Genomic DNA, 20,584 nt, shown 5'->3' with positions numbered 1-20,584 from the left:
TGATTCTCCGAGCATAGCCCTCTCCATTGACCCTGAGCGACCATGAGCAAATGAAATCAAACCTGTACAGACGGGTAAATACATACTACATACATGCTAGTATCTAAGTTTATACTGTCTGTGGTTTTCCTATTTCTATCAATCACATTTACGTCACGAATGGACACAAAAATGAAGCCAATCAAAACAGTGTATCTTACTGAAACCAATAAATGTTCCTTTCAGTAACAGAGCTAGTTAACATATTAAGTATAAGCAATTTAAAATATAAGTCAAATGGATTATGATGACGAGCAAGATACATTTTTGCGAGGCGCATTCAAGTCTTTCGTCTGTGTAGTTCTGTCATTACTCCTTGGTTTTCAAGTCTACTCATATTTATTAACTCCCCACGAAATTGTTAATGGAGATTTTTCAGATATTAAGCATATTATTAATCAACTGTCGCATGGTCTTTCTGAGGTAAGCAAAACAGATAAAATTTGAACGTTCTTGATTTCTTTTTATAACATAGGTTTTATTGGCTTAGCCCTGTTTTTGTGCCAGTTCTCTAGCTTTAGCAACCTTTTCAAGCTTGGTAATGTGTGTTTCCACTTCTTGCCAAGCAGTCCGGCTCCCCAGTGCTTACGTAGATCTTCATACCGCTCGTTGAAGATAGGCCTCCAGACTGCACATTTGTTAGAGCTATGCGTATGCCTATCTTTCGTCTTGACTTTCCCTTCAATCATCAATACAGTATGGGACGCTTATTTTTCGGCACAAAACCGAATCTGAAATGAGCATAAGCTGAGCCTTCTTTTTGGTAACCAACTTGGTAACAAGTTAAGTTTCTGGAGCGGATTGTATTGGACCTCTTCACTGAAGGTTCATTTTGATTATTAGGAATGCTAGATCGATAGATAATTGATACGTCTTGATAGACTGTGATAGCTGTGAATACGTCGGATAAATGCGGCGAACTGTTAGCCTTATTCTCAGCAACGCACTAAAACAAAGTGACTTACGTATCGCGAGTGTAATAGCCTAAACACATGGTCGGATTGGTCCGTTGTCGTACTCGGTACGGTCTGACGGTAATAATAATAATTTTGTGCGATGGATAATACGACATACCATCGAATATGTACCGCTACCCGACCGTGTTGATGGTTCGGCCGTACTAAATCCGATCATGTGTTTTAGGCTATAAGATGTAGTTTTTCATACACACGAATGTAATAAACTTGGCCTGTTGTCATGCGTTGCCTAAAAGTAAAGTCTCTCTCTTGCCGCATAAATTATCTAAGTGGCAATGCATTTACATTGTTTTTTAACAGATTTGTCACTGCTAGCGTTATCTTATCATATCCACACCCCGAAACCATGGGATTCTTCTTTGTATAACGCAAGCCGCTTGTGGAGTAATTCTATAGGTCGACAAGTGTGCACATCAACACTTGTCATTCTGGTGACTGCTTGAGGGGTCTCCTGTATGTCAATGTAAAATATGACAGCCGTTGTGGAACCCATAATGTAGCCAGCATCCTGTGCTAAGGAGCCTCCCACTGCTAAATGCCCTTAGTCGCCTTTTACGACACCTTTGGGTTTGGCACTTCACTATTCTTTTTATGCCCAGGGGAAGCACAGAGCACATTGTGTGGCTGCTCTTACAGATATGAGTGGTTGATTACTCAAAACTTATTAAAACTATTCAGATAAATCGCAAGCACGAACAATTGCAATTTGAAATGGATCATATAGCATCAGCCCTACCTGCTGTGGCGGCTGCGGCAGATCGTGCCAAAGATGCGCTGGGACCTCCTCAACACCAACCAAAACGCGCCCTAGACCTGAACAATTACGACAGACAGGTTGGTAGTAGCTTCAAACTAAAATAAAAATAATATGCTAATATGTGAAGCTCTTTGAAAGTCATGTTTACCAAAGAGGATGTAAATACTACGTAATAAGAGGCCGGACTGCCTGAGTAAAAATTGAAACTTAGTTTAGTATGAAACGCGTAAAAGCGTGTGGCTTTTTGCTCTATAGTAGGTGCATGTCCCAGCCAGCAAAAAGAATGATTCGCTAAGTATCTATTTTACGCATTAAGGTCTATGTATTTACTTTAAACTTCTTCTTAAGTCTGAAGCATACTATTTCTAATGGGTGGTAGTTTTTGACGTTCAATAAGTTACTTTTTAATCCTCTTTGGAAATATTTTAATTTGAATAAGAGGGAAACGTTTCTGATATGGTTTTTAACATCAAAATGATTATGGTAACTATAATTATAATCCCATTTTACAATTTCATTCTTAATATTTCTTATAATTAATACATTGCAGGGGGAATCTTTTAATCAGCAGGGTTAAGATTGCAGGAAAATGACGAAAGTAGGTGGTGCTTGTAATATCTACCCATACCTCAGCTACGAGGTAGTTTTCCTCTATTTTTGTCTAGTTCTTTACATAGATTAGATAGGAGAACATGCAGTGTCTGAGATCATTGAAAGTATGAGTTGGCATAAAAGGCATTTATTTTCTCAAAATTGATTGCTTTAGAATATTTTTTGATGTCAGGTAAAACACCACCACGGCTTTGTAAACAAATGACGCTCTCACAGAGATGAAATGGCGCAAGAAGATTTTTTTGCGTTCTTTTAAATCAAATATACAATTATAACAAAGTTTTTGCTGTAAAATAATAATATCAGCTAGTCCCTGTACGAGCGCGTAGAACTTTGGAGTAGTAGGATTTACGATAGAGTAATTTTTTTAAATAAAACATTTAAATTTATTTATAGATAATGCCTGAACAGTGGCCGGGACTTTAATGTGAAAGTGTATACCTACATTTACCCTTAAAGCTATTATCTATCTTATGAAACCTACTAGAATTCGTTACAAGCAATTCCTTATTTCTTGTGTTATAATAATGAAAATAACCATTTAGTGCACTTTACTATCTAGTTCTTCTCAATAAAAAATTGATTAATTTGTATATATCCCCTAGGTCGTAGACTACGCTTTGGAGACTGCGGGAGGTAGAGTGATAGACACCGGAGACACTATCGAGCATTTTATATACGAGTCCCCAATAAGCTGGGCACTTTACGCGCTCAGTGCCTTCATGTGTCGGGAATGCCTGGGCGCTACCACCGTCATCCGACCCGGCGCTCTGCCTGGAGAATGTTGGGCGTTCAAAGGACCCAGCGGCGAAGTCACCATTCGGCTACTGGGAAATGTTCGTGTAACCGGAGTTAGCTTAGAACATATATCGCCTCAAATATCCCCAACAAAGTAAGTCTAAAAAGTAGTTTTCTGAATCTTTTAAATTTATGATTGCTCCGAGGATCTTCTGTATCTATATACAATTCCTTAAAGTATGAAAATTAAAGAAAATTTATTGAAGTAGGCGTTACTTTGCGGAAATCCATAATTATACAAACTCAAACTTTTGAATCTCGTGCCAGATTTTGGCGAGACAACACGTCCTGAGGATGCCTCGTGTAGAGGCGAAACACGTGTCGAATTGTTTAAAGACAAATATTGGCGGAATTAACACTAAAGAAAACTCAAATAATTTGTATAAAAAATAAATAAAAAAGTGTTTCTGTACCTACTTATGTATGCACGCAAGAAGTTATACTTCTTTGACCTAACGAAGCAGAACCATTAAAAAGATTTATTCCTCGTGCTATTCTACGTTTTCAGAATGAACAATTATGTAAAAAATTTCCAAAGATCGCTTTGACAATAATTAATTATTAAATAATGAATACGGCTGTATGTGCTTGAACCCTTTGCCTGTGCTAATAATTTACGAAGAAACCACAAAAAAATAATGAATGACGCAAACGTCAGAAAATTTTAGGAACCAACTTCAAGTGTTACTTTTGTGTTACAGTGATGCGCGCGCATCTGATAATTTCACTCTTATCATTTTTTTATAACGCGCCTAAAGAAGTATAACTTCAAAAACAAACAGATTAATTGTAGTTGTGTATGGACAGAAGCGCTCCTTTAAATATGGCAGTCATAGTTATTGGAGGACAAAAAAAATATTATTTATTTTATTTTATTTAGGACAAAAAACAATCATACAAACAGTGTTACCTATAACTAATTGTTCAAATAGTTTTAAACGTTTGTTTTTTGAAGTTTACGACATGTTTCTACTAAGTTTACGACATGTTTCCTTTCTAAGTTGGCGTTTCTTATTTTCGGTAAATAATAGTATTTTTTATCACTGTGATGGAATTGCGAATATTTATAAAGAAATGACTGTATTTTTTTATTGATTAACAAATGATTAACAAATACATTACCTACATATCTCAGCGTTGTCAATAATTAAGTCTTAATATAATTTGCATTAGAAATTTATTATGTTGATGCGCACAGTTTAAAGTGTTCATATATGAAATATTGACTAATTTTTTTAATATAAATATTGCAAAGGGTAGGTACCTTTACCTGTAAATAATAGTAAATTATCTAACCTTTAGATCATTTAAATGTCTAGAAAGACTGTGACACCTGAACTAACCTCTACTTTGAGCAATTCACGCACACTAACATAAAGAGTCATACAAATCGCGAGTGTAAGATGTAGCTTGTCACGCACACTAAACTAATATTCCTGGCCTGTTTTTATCGGTTGTCTAACAGCAACAAACTCTACCTATACATTATCTAGTATAAATGATCTAAGATCTAACCTTTGGTGAGATATTTTCGTGATAAATCAGAACTTTTTTTAAATAAATATTAATTCTTAAATATAGGAGTCTTAATACTTCTAATTTTAATTTTATTTCCTCAGAGAAATCTCGTCAGCACCACGTCTCTTTCAAATGGAAGGTCTGGAGTATCGTCGCGACGTGTACCCGCACGATTTTGGCACATTTGAGTACAATAAAGACGGCAAACCGATACAGTACTTTGACGTGAAACATCCGTCCAACAAAGGATTCGACTTGGTTCGAATTAAAGTTATTTCCAACTGGGGCCATTCGGTGTACACTTGTGTGTATCGGGTGCGGGTACACGGAGAACTTGTTCAGAAACAACCTCTGAAAACATTCAAGGAAGAAGACTATCTTCAAATTGACAAGGAATAACAACTCGTATATCATTTACCAGTGGGAGGCTCCTTTGCACCGGGCGCCGGCTAGATTATGGATACCACAACGGCGCCTATTTCTGCCGCGAAGCAGTAATCTGTATGCATTATTGTGTTTCGGTCTGAAGGGCGCCATAGCTAGCGAAATTACTGGGCAATGGGACTTGACATCTTATGTCTCAAGGTGACGAGCGCAGTTGTAGTGCCGAAAAATTCTGAAATTTTTGGGTTTTTCAATAATCTTGAGCGGCACTGCATTGTAATGGGCAGAGCGTATCAATTACCATCAGCTGAACGTCCTGCTCGTCTCGTCCCTTATTTTCATAAAAAAAATATATCATAGCCTTAAAATATACTAGCTTATAGACGAAATGCCCGATAAAGGCAGGCGAATTTTGATTTGTGAAAATGTGCGTTAGCTAGAGGGTTAATATTAAGGAGCTAATGCAAACCGTGGCTGTCTGTTTCATCATTTTAGCTGGAAGACGTCCACTGTTAGACAAAAGCCTCCCCCAAAGATAGCCATGACGATCAGTCCTGCGCTGCCCACATCCAACCAACTCCGGCGATCTTGACCAAATCGTCGGTCCATCTTGTTGCCTACCAACACTGCGTCTTCCGGTACGTGGTCGCCATTCGAGGACTTTACTGCCCCAACGGCCTTCTGTCCGTCTATGTGCCCTTCCCACTGCGACTTCAGTTCAGCACCCATCTGGGCTATGTCGTTGGTTCTCCTACAGATCTTCTCATTTCCGTTCTCGCAGGCTGACTATTTACAACTTGTCCATTGAAATCGGTTACAGTAACATTAGGTTCGCTTTCCTTTTCTATCTTCCTGTATCTCCGTTACAGATATTCTTATCTCTTGCACATTTTGTTTGTCTAACGAACTAACTGCCCGACAATGACAGACCAATTTAAAATTTTCTATGTGTGCGTTAGCGAGTGGTTTAGTATTTAAAGTACTAAGGAGCTTATTTAGACCGTGGCTGACTGTTTACGACTTGTGAATCGAAATCGGTTACAGTATCAATAGTATCAATTTTCTATCTATACACTAGTATATTGTAAGTCTATAATTAATATCGATTTATTAATTTAAACCTCTCATAAATAAGAGTACCTACTTATAGCATACAACGTAATTTTACATGATATCTGTAAAACTGTTTAATATACAATTAGAAAAAGATTTTTTTTTCACTTTAATTTCATAAACTAACCGGCCGCAATAATATAAATAAGTTATGGTTATATAAAATATATTCATATAAAATTGAACAAGTTACCAGGCTTCTTGATAACAGAGTCATCCGGCCACCGCAAGTAATGGCAAAGAGCATGAGGCATGGGCCAGCCATCGCTTCCCTCGAACATATTTCGAAAAAGACAATGCCCTGAACCCGTCCCATTACAAATCCGCAAGCAATGACATTTAAGCGAGCATGATGAAGCCTGGTATGAGAATCTAACCTGCTTACCTCCTCATTGACGTCAAATACACCATTTTGATTTCATTCCCTGAAAAGATAGACGTCATCCCTATGCAATTACTAATTGTGACAGTAATCACGACCATCATGTTCACGAAGCATCCTTACACAAACAATGAAGTCAAGCTCAAATGATCTTTTATTGATGCTCGATTGGGTGGTAGTTTTTGACTCTCAATAAGTGATATTGAATACTATTTTGAATAAAAATATTTGGATTTGAAAAGTGCTACCTACTTATATCATGTGCATCTTTTACTTTCCACAACATGAAAAAACTACTAGCTTTTTTTGACGGTTAATGTCCAGTTTAAATCCATTACCGCCAGGTGCATTGGTGAGTTGTATCCATTGTGTTCTTGCACAAAACGGGTGAAAGCCATAACCAAACGATGTTAATCTGGGTGTCCAGTGCCCAGCAGCCGAATGCAATAAAATGTGTCTTTTGTGACGAGCACAATGACACAAAGAACATAAATTAACATGGACAGAGTGATCATGATGTCCCGCCACGCTCCGGCCGGTTAATGGGTTGAGTTTGTGACCGATCTTTGTGCCGAATACGTGAAAGGATAATGCATCGTTAAGCAAATAAATTACAGCTTGACAGTTCTGGATGCAACTCGGCTTTTTATACAAGCGTGTGTGTCTCTGGTTTATTACTTACATGCCTAGAAAGTTCAGTTAATAATATATTATTAAACGAGCAATTTTTGGAACTTTTGTCTCGGAATCGGATCGAATGGTTTGGATCAAATTAAACATTCCAGTGTTAGGGGCGTAAACAGCTTTTTCCAATATTCTGTAAGTTATAATGTATCCACAGAGCTGAAATCAAGTAATATTTGAATAGTAAGATTAAAATTCATCCTTATAAGTTTGTCGGTTATACTTTTCTCAACCATACGTTTTTCCGGATTTTTCGGGATCCGCAGCCGAAGGATAAGATGAAAACCAAATCCTGGTATTAAGAAATCTGTTTCCAGTTTTTAAAGTTTTTTTTTTAATATATTTATTGCTTTATTTTTATTTTTATCTCAGAAAGTTGATTTTTTATAGAATCCTCGTACATTTTTTTAAATTGAATTTACATATTTTTTTGTTTACTTACTCGAGTAACGCTCAAATTCTTTTGTTGGATCGCATAGATTTTTCTTAAAATAATTTGTTTAACAATGCTGTAAATAATTATTTAAAAACGTGTTGCGTTTAAAAGCAATGATTTGCTTGCCACTTCTTTTCATTAAAGCTCAACTTTTTCGAACCGGTAAATGATAGAAAGAATAATTTTTATGGTGAAATAATTTCCACTGGCACTATTTTGGTCGTTTTTTCACTGTACATTTGGGTAAATAGTTTTGATATATATATCATTGGATAGGTAGGAGTTAACGCACATTTTGAGGGTAGGCGCGGTATCGTAGGTGAAAATTAACCCACCCGTACGATTTAATGAGCGTGGAGCGGCCTAGAACCGTGGCGCTCGCGGCAATAGCCTCTGCGTTACTGGTTAGGTTAGGTTAGGTTAGGTTGCTGTTCCCGGACTCCTCCTACAAAGGCGCGGTATGGTACACCGTGTGGTTTTAGTCGGTTCGATTCCGACACACCACCCTACCGAAAACCACGGTGGGGTGACGGCCCGTGGGGGTTTCCACACGTAAAAAAAAAGTTAGGTTAGGTTAGGTTTCTTTTTCATGAACGAAGTGTCCAAATATGACTATTTTTACAAAATTTATGAAAGTAGAAACTAATAATTCACGCAATATTTGATTATGTCTAGAACAGAAAGGTAATTAAATCGCATCACAAAGAACCTGCAAACTTTGTCATTATGTCACATTATAATAATTAATGGTCGTGTTTGCTTATTGAAGCAAATAGTCTATTCTTTCGTATTGAATATGAGAATTCTTTTGCGACAAATAAGACTTATAAAGGATAGGAGTGGATCCATGAAATTTATCCTTTCACCGGCACCGCCTACAAGCACTATAATATTAATGATGTGTTCTTAGCTCGAAGGTTTCTGGTAGCCTCTGCATGACGAGGATTAATGATCGACGATTGTGTCCAGATCATTCTGTTTGTTCGTCTACTTAACTTACGTAAGTAAATAAACTGGAGCAAATGAAAAAAGCAATTGTGCTATTTTACGAAACCACCATGCAAGTGAATTTTTTTACAAAATAACATATTAATATCAGCATTGAAAAAAAATATATATTATGATTTTTTCTATGGAAAAGGAGGACAAACGAGCGTACGGGTAACCTGGTGTTGTGATCACCGCCGCCTACATTCTCTTGCAACCAGAGGAATCACAGGAGTGTTGCCGGCTTTTAAGGAAGGTGTACGCGCTTTTTTTTGAAAGTACCTACGTCGTATCGTCTTTGAAACACCTTTTAAAACTTAACATATTCATAAAATTAAAAATATAATGTAATAAGAAAAATCTTTGTCAGGTGTGGGATTCGAACCTTCTCTCCCTCTCGGGACCCAGAGCTTAAATCTGGCGTCTTAGACGGCGGACTGGAAAGCAGTACTTAGTTGAAATAAATCATACAATGCGACATGCGATAGATGGGCGAAATAATTTGAGGCGATGTAATACAAGTTTTACTTTAAAACGGATGAAAGTGATTTTATAATTTCTTTTGTAGGATTAAATTTATTTGTTATTTATTTGTTACAATTACATAATTATATTTTAAAACTGCGTGGGTCCATATTTACGCATTTCACAACTAGCCGTCTATTAATGAAACGGCCAATCGTTGAATGCCACGTTAACAAAATGGCTGAACTTCGTTTGGCGATTTTGTAAAATTTAATTTAATATATTTGTTTTTAATAATATACAGTTTTTTTATGAGACGTCCACCCGATGGTAAGTGATCACCCTGCTCATTTGCAGTGCCGTTTCTAACGTGTTCTTTAGGTTTAAGTAAAGTTATCCAAAGTTAATTAGGGTAGGTTGAACTATTTGAACGACTTCAAGAAGAACAAAAGAATATCACAATACATTCAATCTTTGAGATACTGACGTATGTTTTAATGACTAGTAGAGCTCCAATAGAAATAATAAATAACTGTGAATTAAGTGATTCATCTAACTGGGCTCACGCAAAAGTAAATTGACGTAAGAAGGTCGCTCTTCAGATCTAAATGATTTTCAAGTCCAAAATTCAATCGAGTTTTTAACACAAACATAACATAGCTCAAAGAGTTTGCATCTAAGATCACAGCGGGAATGGAACCCACGATTTAACATGGCTTCAACATAAAAAAGCCTATAATGATTTCCTGTACTTATTGTAAACGGGTTTGTAAAACGTAACTGCATAAAGGGTACAATGGATCATCCGCCAAAATATTGAACAAATATTTCTAGGCTATCGCTCGTGAAAGGTTTGTCGCAGTGAAGGATTACCGGCCGTGTTTTATGCTTGACTGTGTAGTTGCACTCTAAAAGATATTGCTACTCGCTTCAGACTACTGTTTGTTTCCGTGTCCGGGCGCAAAATGGAAGATAGAGCGATTTAACTAAATTCTTTCTATTAGTATTTTTTCATTCGAGATCTTATTATTTGTGTACTAAAACGCTCAGATCATTTATACGTCTAGATAGACTGTGAAAGCCGTGAAAACGTCGAAAAAAATTGAGTTTGACTGTTTATTGTGTTAGTTGTGACTGTTAGTGTGCTTGCATTGCTCTATTTTGAGCAATGCAAGCACACAAAGTGGGAGCCTCCTTTGCACAGGATGCTGGCTAGATTATGGGTACCACAATGGCGCCTATTTCTGCCGTGAAGCAGTAATGTGTAAGCATTACAGTGTTTCGGTCTGAAGGGCGCCGTAGCTAGTGAAATTACTGGGTAAATGAGACAACATATTATGTCTCAAGGTGACGAGCGCAGTTGTAGTGCTGCTCAACATTTGTGGGTCTTTCAAGAATCCTGAGTGGCACTGCATTGTAATGGGCAGGGCGTTTCAATTACCATCAGCTGAAGGTCCGGCTCGTCTCGGTCCCTTATTTTCATAAAAAAAGGTTCTTTTATTATAAAAGGAAATACAGACAAGCAGACAGACATTTAAAAAAGTAGAATTGAATTGAAGTTTCAGTCATTCAACGTTTATTCATTACAAAGTTTCTCAAAAACAATGTAATTACAGGCAGGTTACATATTTATACAGTATACTATACTATATAAATATATATGTATAGATTTTACCTATGTCTTTCACGAAGACTGATCGATATTCACTGATATCACAGTAAAATTATCAATGCACAAAAGAATCAAAATTTGCCAAGGTACCTACTACCTATAACATCTACAGTAAGTTATCTTTATTGAAATATAAGACATTTTTGGGTTCATAATGTGAAATAATCATATCTGCTTATTATTAATGAGTTGATATACAAAATATATACTTTAAGTTTCTTTTACATCTTATATTACTAATATTATATCAGTCATCAATGAATGAGTCACTAAATAATTTATAATTATTTTTCCGTCAGTCGATTTGACAGCTTGATTTCGAGTAGACTCGTATACTGCCTGCTTGATTTTACAAAATTGTTCAAAGTGTTATTAAAATTTATACAAACTATAGCATCATATTATAAAGTAAACTGCACTTTTCAATTAAGCGAAACAACACTGCAGAAAAAGAAACTACCACCTTGTTTTCTAAAATAAAAAAAGCATCGGCTTATAACTTGCACCAACCGTCAGATGTTTAACGTGTAGGAGTTGTCTGGGGACGCTTTTTAAATAGTTTCCAAAAGTATTGTTTAGTCTATTCTTTGTGTATCCGTTCTCTATTAGATGCTTATACGCGCTTCAGTGAGTTAGATGAATTTCGCCTTGAGGAAATAGGATTTAAACGATGAAAACATTAGAATTACAAGTCATTGCAACTCAGTTCAGTGCCTCCGGGCAGAAAGGTGCTTGTTGTCATTCTACCCTTTCATTTTATTGTAATGTTTCGACAAACATACATTCTGCACGCGATACAACCAATACTTTAATGTCAATATAGTACTTATATTGTTATTCGTTTCGTTACATGTTAGTACACGTAAAATTGTAGGCACTTACATTATAACGTTAAAATGAAACACAAATACTTGGCAATATGTTATGTTTTTAAAGTGATAACCCTCACTTCTAGGATTATTACACAAATAAAATTTGAAAAACAACATTTTGAAGCCGCAACCTGAGAGTTGAACAAACCAAACAGAATTTTATAACGAGGCGGTACTCGAACGGTTAGCTCAGTTGGTTAGAGCACCGGCACGTAACGCCTGAGGTCGTGGGTTCGAATCCCGCATCGTTCATAAAATGTTGTTATTCAAATTTTATTTGTGGACAAATACTTAGATCATTTATACCTACTTCAAGATAGACTATGACAGTTGTGAAAACTTTGAAAAAAATTTGACTTTAGAACTAACCTTAAAATAGTTAGAATGTGAATTGCTTAAAATAGTTAACAGCCGTTCCCAATATTCAGTCTATCTCTTACTTGAGATTGAAATCGTAACTATCGTTGACTTTTCTGTCCCAATATCGACGGTAACTCACCTTATCCGTACACGCTGCCTGTCAATGGGACGACGTAATAGCTTACCAGCGATAGAAGTTTGTATAGAATTTTCAATTCACGCGTCCCAATATAAGGCGATAAGAATTACTTATCGGGTATATTGGGACAGCTTCAGATTATTGACAGCTAATTACTGACAGTAGAAGGTAGTGATTTATCTCTATCTGTAGATAGTATATTGGGAACGGCCGTAAGAAATTCACGCATACTAAAAAAAAGTGTCATACAAATCGCGAGTGTAAGACGTAGCTTGTCACGCAGACTATACTAATATTTTGGCCTGTTTTTATCAGTTGTCTAACAGCAAGAGACTCTATCTAGACGTATTAATAATCTAAGTCTATGGACTTATGCACTGTTTCCATGAGAAATTATTTCGTGTCTTGTGCCCAGGTGCATAGTCTCACTGGAAAGTCCAAGTAACAAATAAAAATATTTTTTAGGTACTCTTACTATTAGAGATATCTCAATACGATCTAAGACTGTTTTTTGATACAATCCAGTGGGAAGCTCCTTTGCACAGGATGCCGGCTAGATTATGGGTACCACAACGGTGCCTATTTCTGCCGTGAAGCAGTAATGTGTAAGCATTATTGTGTTTCGGTGTGAAGGGCGCCGTAGCTAGTGAAATTACTGGGCAAATGAGACTTAACATCTTATGTCTCAAGGTGACGAGCAGAATTGTAGTGCCGCTCAGAATTATTGGGTTTATCAAGAATCCCGAGCGGCATTGCATTGTAATGGGCAGGGCGTATCAATTACCATCAGCATTACGTCCTGCTTGTCTCGTCCCTTACTGTCATAAAAAAAACATTTATGTTGAAGTCTTCATTCCTGTTTTCGCTGAAAATGAGCTTTTATCTCCTTCTTTCATGGTAGAGGAGGACTAACGAGAGTACGTGTCACCTGATGTTAAATCTCTCTCGGCCCAAGCTCTCTTGCAACAAAACAGGAATCACACGACCATTTAGTTAAATTTGTGTGAATAAATATATAAATTAACCTTTTATATAAACATAAACATTGAAATTTAGTTTAGTATGAAACGTGCAGTCATTTGACATAAGTTTGAAATAGAAGGTAGTATAATTACAATAAGGCGATGGGCGACGAAGTATAACCCGGTTAAGTTTGAAAGCGAACAGTTGCTTAAAACGTAGTAGATTTTGGCTATCTCCGTTTTTTACAATATTATAACCGTCATCTGTCAATCTATCAATGACTGCACGTTTGATACAATCGAGTGAATCGCTTTTTTCTTAGAGTGTTTCGCTAGACTGTTGTCATGACTAAAAAACTTTAATTTTTTTTCAATCAAAGAGTAACAACCAAATTGACAAAATGAACGTTTATAGCACCAAAGAAGCTTCACAGATGGACCTAAACTGCGTGGTTCAAGCTCTGTCAGGCTCTTTTAGGTTAACAAAATAAAAAAATAATAATATTTCATTCTGTAGTAACATTTTGCTGAATTAAAATATTACTTAAAACAGAGCTTCATATCTTGCAGTTTTTATTCCAATGATTGGCAAATTGTAAATGATGCGCGTACAAACGAATAAACAAATCGACAAGACAATATAAAATGTATTAAAGTGAAACTTTTATTACAACGTCTTAAACTTTTTCGTCTGTGTGTCGCGTGACGGTCGGGCAGCGCCTATAGTTCGCAGCAACTGACCGTGTAGTATATAGAGTATAGACTATTACTCATTTGTGCCAGTGCTCCACGCTTTTTTGTTTGTTTTTGTCAGTGTTTAATTTAAATGTTGTTATTTATTAAAGTGAAGCATTTATTTGCTTTTGGTGAACAAAGACACAGCTAGTGAGTCCAAAAAACTGATCAACGAGGAAAAAGTAAAGAATAGTGATTAGTTAGTTTCACTTTAACCGTGGTTTCTACCACACAATCTTTTTTTTCTTTTCTTCTTTCTAGCATGTTCTAAAACTTTGTTAACGAATATGTTTAATAAGATTAGTCAAAACGTGTAAATTCTTGATAAGTCTTCAAAAATATGATGAATGGCTTATTCCATTCGGAATGGAGTTCTGAAAATGTATGAAAGTATGTTTAAGCCCATAAAAATGCAATTGTTATTAACAAAATAAGATGAATAATAGGTAGCATTTAGTTATTCGTTACTCAATAACTATTATATGTTAGGAATTGAAAATGAAAAAAGAAATTGATAGAAGATCCTAAAAGAGAGAGACGAAAATTACAATCAAAAAGTTCTGAATATCTGGAACTCTATTTCTATAATTTTAATTCTATGCCGTGGCCATTACGATATGGACGCACTGATGCTAAAAGACGGTGTACCGCATTAAGTAACTAGTTTATAGTAAGAAATACTAATTATTTTTTAATAAATTATGGTAATTAGTAATTCAGACACTTGAAAGAATAAATCCTCGTTGGATAAAAATTTGAAAGTGAATTTAAAAAAAAAGTTAAACAAAATACTATAATTGTTATTTAAGATTTTTTCCAATATCTGTTATCTTAAGTGACTACATACATGAAAAGAAATTTATTTATTTGTATGAATAATAACATAGTTTAAAAAAAATTGTTGTAGATACCTTAGATTAAGGATTGGTCTCCGCTGCGCTCAATCTAGATACCGCACTACCTAAGAACAATAGCTTCTTTATTACAGCAACTATTAGATGCTTGTGTGCGTGGCATCTTGACACTCAATAGCACCTGCTCATTTTGTAACATAAGCTTCGAGTTATATTTCATTGGAATTAATAAAATACAAAATACTTACCTATGATATGTGATCCCAGTGTCTTTCTTATTTCTTGTTTTTTTTTTTATTTTTTTTTTACAAAATCAGGAATAAATTTAATAAATAATAAAGAAAATAAAACACTGAAAAATTATGGTTTTTACATTTATCTATAAATAAATTTCATTAATTGAAATCCATATTTTTGCTGCTATGAAATAACAGGTATGAAATCGAAGAAACTGGGCGTCATAAATAGAGCACGGCAATACTTCAAGCCGGCCCACATTCTAGCGCTCTACAAAGCGCAGGTCTGGCCACACATGGAGTATTGCTGTCATCTCTGGTCTGGCGCACCCCAGTATCAGCTCGATCCATTTGACCGCGTGCAACGCAGAGCAGCTCGAATGGTCGAGGACCTAGCGCTCTGTGAACGGCTGGATCACGGTCCTCCATAGTGCGGTTTTCAAGGAGCTTTCTTCCTCGTGCTACGAAGCTGTGGAATGAGCTTCCTTGTGCGCTTGTGTTTCCGGGACGATACGACATGGGTAAGGTACCCAAAAAGAAAAGCGCTTACACGTTCCTTAAAGGCCGGCAACGCTCTTGTGATTCCTCTGGTGTTGCAAGAGAGTGTGGGCGGCGGTGATCACTTAACACCAGGTGACCCGTACGCTCGTTTGTCCTCCTATTCCATAAAAAAATATATGAATTCTTATGAAATGCCTTTTGATGGGCTTAAATTTTCCGAACATAACAATTGTAATGTCTATTTTTTTACACCATCGGATAGTAGAGATCGACGAACAGAAAGCACACGAACTTTAAAAAAAAAACTGATATTTTGACGGCTGAATTTTCGATTAAAAATATGGGTTCTTTTTCGATATTTGAGTCAAAATAAGGCGAAAAAATAATTATTACAATTCAAATAAATTGCAGTGTATTTGGGTCATAAAAAGGTAACATTCCAACAAATATTGTGATTTTTTTTGTAAAAGATAAAATTAAAAAACCAATAACTTGGTTTTTGAATTTTTCACATTAATTTTGAGGTTATGTGAAAAAGTGTGAAAAACAATAGTTGTAGATCTTTTTATTACCTACAACTTTGAAAAAAGTTTTTTACCCTAAAACACCCCTCCTTTTTCCACTTCCCGACCTCAGATCACCGGTGATTAATTTTTCCTTTCATTTTTCTTATATTCTCTTCAACTCCCGTTTCCAATGGGTTTCATCCTACTATTATATTTCTGCAGCCTATTTTATATATTTTGCATTTTTATTCTACAGCTAACGTTATGTTTACCTTGGTACCACTTTCAAAATTGTGTAGGTATCATATCATATTTCTTACGTTGTAGTTTTCCCTAAAGAAAACATCCATATTACACTACAAATTTAAATATATTTAAACAAATCTTTCGTATTGACGAAGCCCATGATACCCTTATATTTTAATTCAATTTTCTGTATCGGCGCTAAGAGTATGGTTTCAACTCATTATGTTATATCGAAGGGCTTACTGCAGGTATGTCCGTATGGCGCGATCGGCCCTTAAATTAGAAAAAGAGCCATTTATTAAACCCTTCGTAATTATTGGGCTCACCCTGGCATATTCGCTACCTGCCGATATTTCGCTATTCGCATTGTCTGTCGGCGTGGCGCCCTAAAGGGTTTTAATTTTAAATGCACCGTGTAACTATGCTGGCTTTCATTTCTAATTTCTCTTTCTCGGGTGGTTAGTTCGCTGGACGCAATATGGTGCTTTTTTGTCGCGGGATAGGGTGAGCAATTAACTGGATACGATATTGCCATTGTTGGGCCTTGCGGTCCATCTTTTATTGTTATAAATTATGTTTACATTTAATTGTGGATTTCTGTGAGTGCGTAGACTTGCGGTTAGTAAGCAGATATTACGAAGAATTTTTATCACAAGATATTTCTTTTGATGTGATTTCTGTTTTATAGAAAGGAGTGGGGAGATTACAATAGTAAGTCAAATTAAAATAAGAAGCCAATAGTGTGAATTAATTGCATAAAACGTGTATTGTAGTGCAAGATGTGTACAGTTGAGTGATTTACTTGCGAATTCAATTCTTATTGCTAAGTACTTTTCTCAGCGCGGGTGGGGAGTTGTAGTTTTAGGCTATTAATAAGACAATATACCTTTATTTTTTCAAATTAAAAATAAAGGAGAGACGAGCAGGACGTTCAGCTGATGGTAATTGATACGCCCTGCCCATTACAATGCAGTGCCACTCAGGATTCTTGAAAAACCTTAAAAATTCTGAGCGACACTACAACTGCGCTTGTCACCTTGAGACATAAGATGTTAAGTCTCATTTGCCCTGTAATTTCACTAGCTACGGCACCCTTCAGACCCAAACACAATAATGCTTACACATTACTGCTTCACGGCAGAAAAAGGCGCCGTTGTGGTACCCATAATGTAGCCGGCATCCTGTGCCTTCATAAATGTAAGGTACTGGATTTGGGAGTATGAGTGTCGTAATAATCTTTAAAATTATAAAATAAGAACATTTTCTTTCTAATAATTATCAATATTTAAATTCTTCTGCCGAAGATAGCAAGCGTCGTAAATATGTTGGTCTCAGTGAGTATTACATATTTGTGTCGTTTAGTGTTGAGACTTTTGGCTGTAAGAGGCGCGGAGAATGTACAAAGTACTATGTACGCGCCTCAATAGCGTTACTGGAAACTAGCGCTGGCAGCTATTTAGGTCATCGGATCAGCCTAGCTATTCTACGCGGAAATGCTGCCAGTATTTACGTATTTTAATTTAATGTGATATTGCTAGAGAAGTTTTCTTGAAAACGAGACAACGAAACGTCGGACTAATAAATAATATAATTTTTTACCAAAACAAAAAGTTAGTATATTTATAAGCGCGCTTTATTTAACCCCTTTAAAAGAATTGTAAGCTTAAATCGTTAAATTAAACCCTTGCATTATCTAAAATGTGTTTTAGTTTAATCATACTATATTCTATGCACGGTTGAAACCATCGTTTCGGATAATTGCATGGCATGGGTTCGAGATATTAATACGAGATATTGTCAGATAATATTACACGCATAAGTTGGAGACTGTGTGACCAAACATATGGGATGGAGCTTCCATCGGCGCTGTTTATTCGCAAACACACAATGAATACAGCCATGTTTGCTTCCAGATCGCGTTACAATAACAAATATGTCTGTATATTTATTCGGCATCGACAATCAGCCTCGCATGTAACTTTACTTTCACCCCTCTTCTGGCTAATGTAATGCAGTAGCCATGGCAACGGGCAGCCCTACGACAACATACGAGAGGCCATAAAAAACAAAATGCAGAATGACTCGGGATAACCCCGGCACATGCCAAGTCCGAGAGTTCCCTTCCTTCAAACATAATTTATGATCTCGGGGAAATAAACATAAAAAATAGAGAAGGAAATACGACAGCACGCACGATAAAAAGTTCATCGTAAAAGCTGTATGGCGCGGGGTCTTGGCCGCTTTCTCGTCGCCGCCCTTCAGCCAACCCTTCCGCACCCAGCCCCGCCTCACCTCACACCACCACATTAAAGGGTTACCCCGGATAACCCTCTCCTTTCACTACACTAAACTTATATAGCTACATACACGATCACATCCAATAAACTAGTATATAGAATCCTCAAAACATCAATTGAACGTACCATTAGATTAACTTTTAGGTTACAATGTTTTGTCGTACCTCTATTTTGAGCAATGCACATTTAAACAATTTGTTTTAAAGTAAAGATAACCCTCATTTCTGGGATTAATTAATAACAAAAATAAATTTTTAAAACAAAATTTTATGACATCTCAAGTCAATTTCCTAATATGCAAATATTGGGGTTGAGCAGGTTATCAACTGTAACGTCGATCCTGTAGATTAAGCCAAACCCGAACGGTTAGCACACTTGGGAGAGCACTCGCACGGAACGCGAGAGGTCGCGGGTTCAAGTCCCGCATCGTTCATAAAATTTTGTTTTCAGTTTTATTTGTGTAAATGAGGCTTCTTTGCTCAGAATGCCGGCTGGTGTTTTTTTTCCGTTCTTTAATTACTGGCCAGAGACTTATACTTAACATCTTATATATCAAAGTGACGAACGCAATTACAGTTTTGGGTTAAATCATGAATCCTGGCAGCACTGCATTGTAATGGACATAGGTACCTATCAATTACCATCAGGTGAGGTCTTGCTCGATTCGTCAGTTTTCTCATAAAAAATTATATGTATCTATTTTGAGAAATGTTAAAATTTTAATTTCTCGCATTTATTCAAAATCCACATGGCATAAATTCATTAGTTTTTTTTTTATGTTTAGAGTGAAATTATTTTGACTTTGTTATGTTCTTACTGTAAGAATTCAGCTCTAAACACACTAAGTAATAAGGAAGTACAGTAATACGTAATTATCCATCCTTAGTCTGTGGTACAATCAATAGATTTAAAATGGATTAGAAATAGATTACTAGGTTCTTTTTAATATAGATGTAAAAATAATATTTGCGAATGGCTTAAATCTCGGATTGTTCTATGTTTCCCTTGAGATGTATGAGCCTTTGAATTGTAGCTAAAGATGACTTGCGGGAGAATAGTAACGAGCATTTGATGTAAATGTGATCAGCAGTTTTGCAACTCACGGCCGTCTCCTTGTCTATGCCGCCGTCCGCGACGCCACACTACTAGAAAATATATTATGCTGTACAAAGAGGATGTAAATACTACGTAATAATTTTGTATTTTGTACGAATTCATACATCTTGCTGGCAAAGTCTCGAATTTGACAGCTGTCAACTGTCACTGTCCAAATATGTAAAAAAAGTGAGTACGAGACATATTGAGTGTGGTGTTTTTACGATAGGTAGCCCATTAAAATCATATCAACAGGAGATAATTCTAAAAAAATGGCCTTAAATTCCATAATGTAATTTACTTACGTAATATTATAATTAATATGAAAATTATCTATATTATATAACTATCTGACATAACAGACGTTGTTCTGTGCATAATAAAAAAATCTTGCGGGTGGAATTTCGCTGACCTTAAATTAGCGACCTTTACTCGCCCTATACCTCCTAAGCTATGTATTGACTCATCACGATATCTCTGGAACCATAAGGCGTAGAGACTTGAAATTTGGTAGGAACATTCCTTTCGCCCCGCAAGAGATTATTATCTAGCTCGCCCAATCGAACAACGTCTACTGTGCCAGCTAGTTAAATTATACAGCAGATACCTAGGCACCCATATATAGAACTATAGCTATTCATTAATCTTAGTAGCATTCATAAAAAATTGCAAAATTAATGCAAATATTTTTACATATTAGCTTCAATAGCGGAATAGGTATAACCGTTGAATCTCCGTCCCCCGTTTTGATCTTCGGCCGACACGCACCAATGTGATTTCGAATTCATTATACATTTTTTCGTCGCTTTATAAAGTGGGCTACGCTCTTGTCATTCCTCTGGTGATAGAAGAGAGTTTGGGCTATCACGTGATCCGTATGTATGTATGCTTCTTTGTTCTCCTGTTCCATAATAAGCTACCAATAGCACAGAGTATGGACAGACACTTACGTATAAA

The 20,584-nt window shown here is 36.2% G+C and overlaps 1 protein-coding gene and 1 non-coding gene across 2 annotated transcripts; both read left to right on the top strand.

Annotated features, from left to right (window-relative positions):
• Positions 1 to 168: 168 nt before the first annotated feature.
• Positions 169 to 5,302, top strand: LOC126973718 (SUN domain-containing protein 3-like). The gene is made up of 4 exons (XM_050821049.1): positions 169 to 462; positions 1,695 to 1,850; positions 2,991 to 3,277; positions 4,803 to 5,302. Exons 1-4 carry the CDS (start codon positions 277 to 279, stop codon positions 5,098 to 5,100), a joined length of 927 nt encoding a protein of 308 aa, XP_050677006.1. The 5' UTR covers positions 169 to 276; the 3' UTR covers positions 5,101 to 5,302.
• Positions 5,303 to 11,874: 6,572 nt separating this feature from the next.
• On the top strand, positions 11,875 to 11,948 carry Trnay-gua (transfer RNA tyrosine (anticodon GUA)). Its single transcript has one exon. It is a non-coding gene; the product is annotated as a tRNA-Tyr (tRNA).
• Positions 11,949 to 20,584: the final 8,636 nt, after the last annotated feature.

Source organism: Leptidea sinapis, chromosome 30 (assembly GCF_905404315.1).
Source record: "Leptidea sinapis chromosome 30, ilLepSina1.1, whole genome shotgun sequence".
In the NCBI taxonomy this organism is placed as follows: Eukaryota; Metazoa; Arthropoda; class Insecta; order Lepidoptera; family Pieridae; genus Leptidea; species Leptidea sinapis.
This window is presented reverse-complemented; position numbering and strand designations above follow the sequence as displayed.

Excerpts from the sequence above, each read along its gene's own strand:
- LOC126973718 (XM_050821049.1), top strand. The coding sequence starts at position 277 with ATGGATTATGATGACGAGCAAGATACATTTTTGCGAGGCGCATTCAAG. Across the intron at positions 463-1,694 it reads TGTCGCATGGTCTTTCTGAG|ATAAATCGCAAGCACGAACA; the intron begins GTAAGCAAAACA and ends AAAACTATTCAG. Across the intron at positions 3,278-4,802 it reads CCTCAAATATCCCCAACAAA|AGAAATCTCGTCAGCACCAC; the intron begins GTAAGTCTAAAA and ends TTATTTCCTCAG.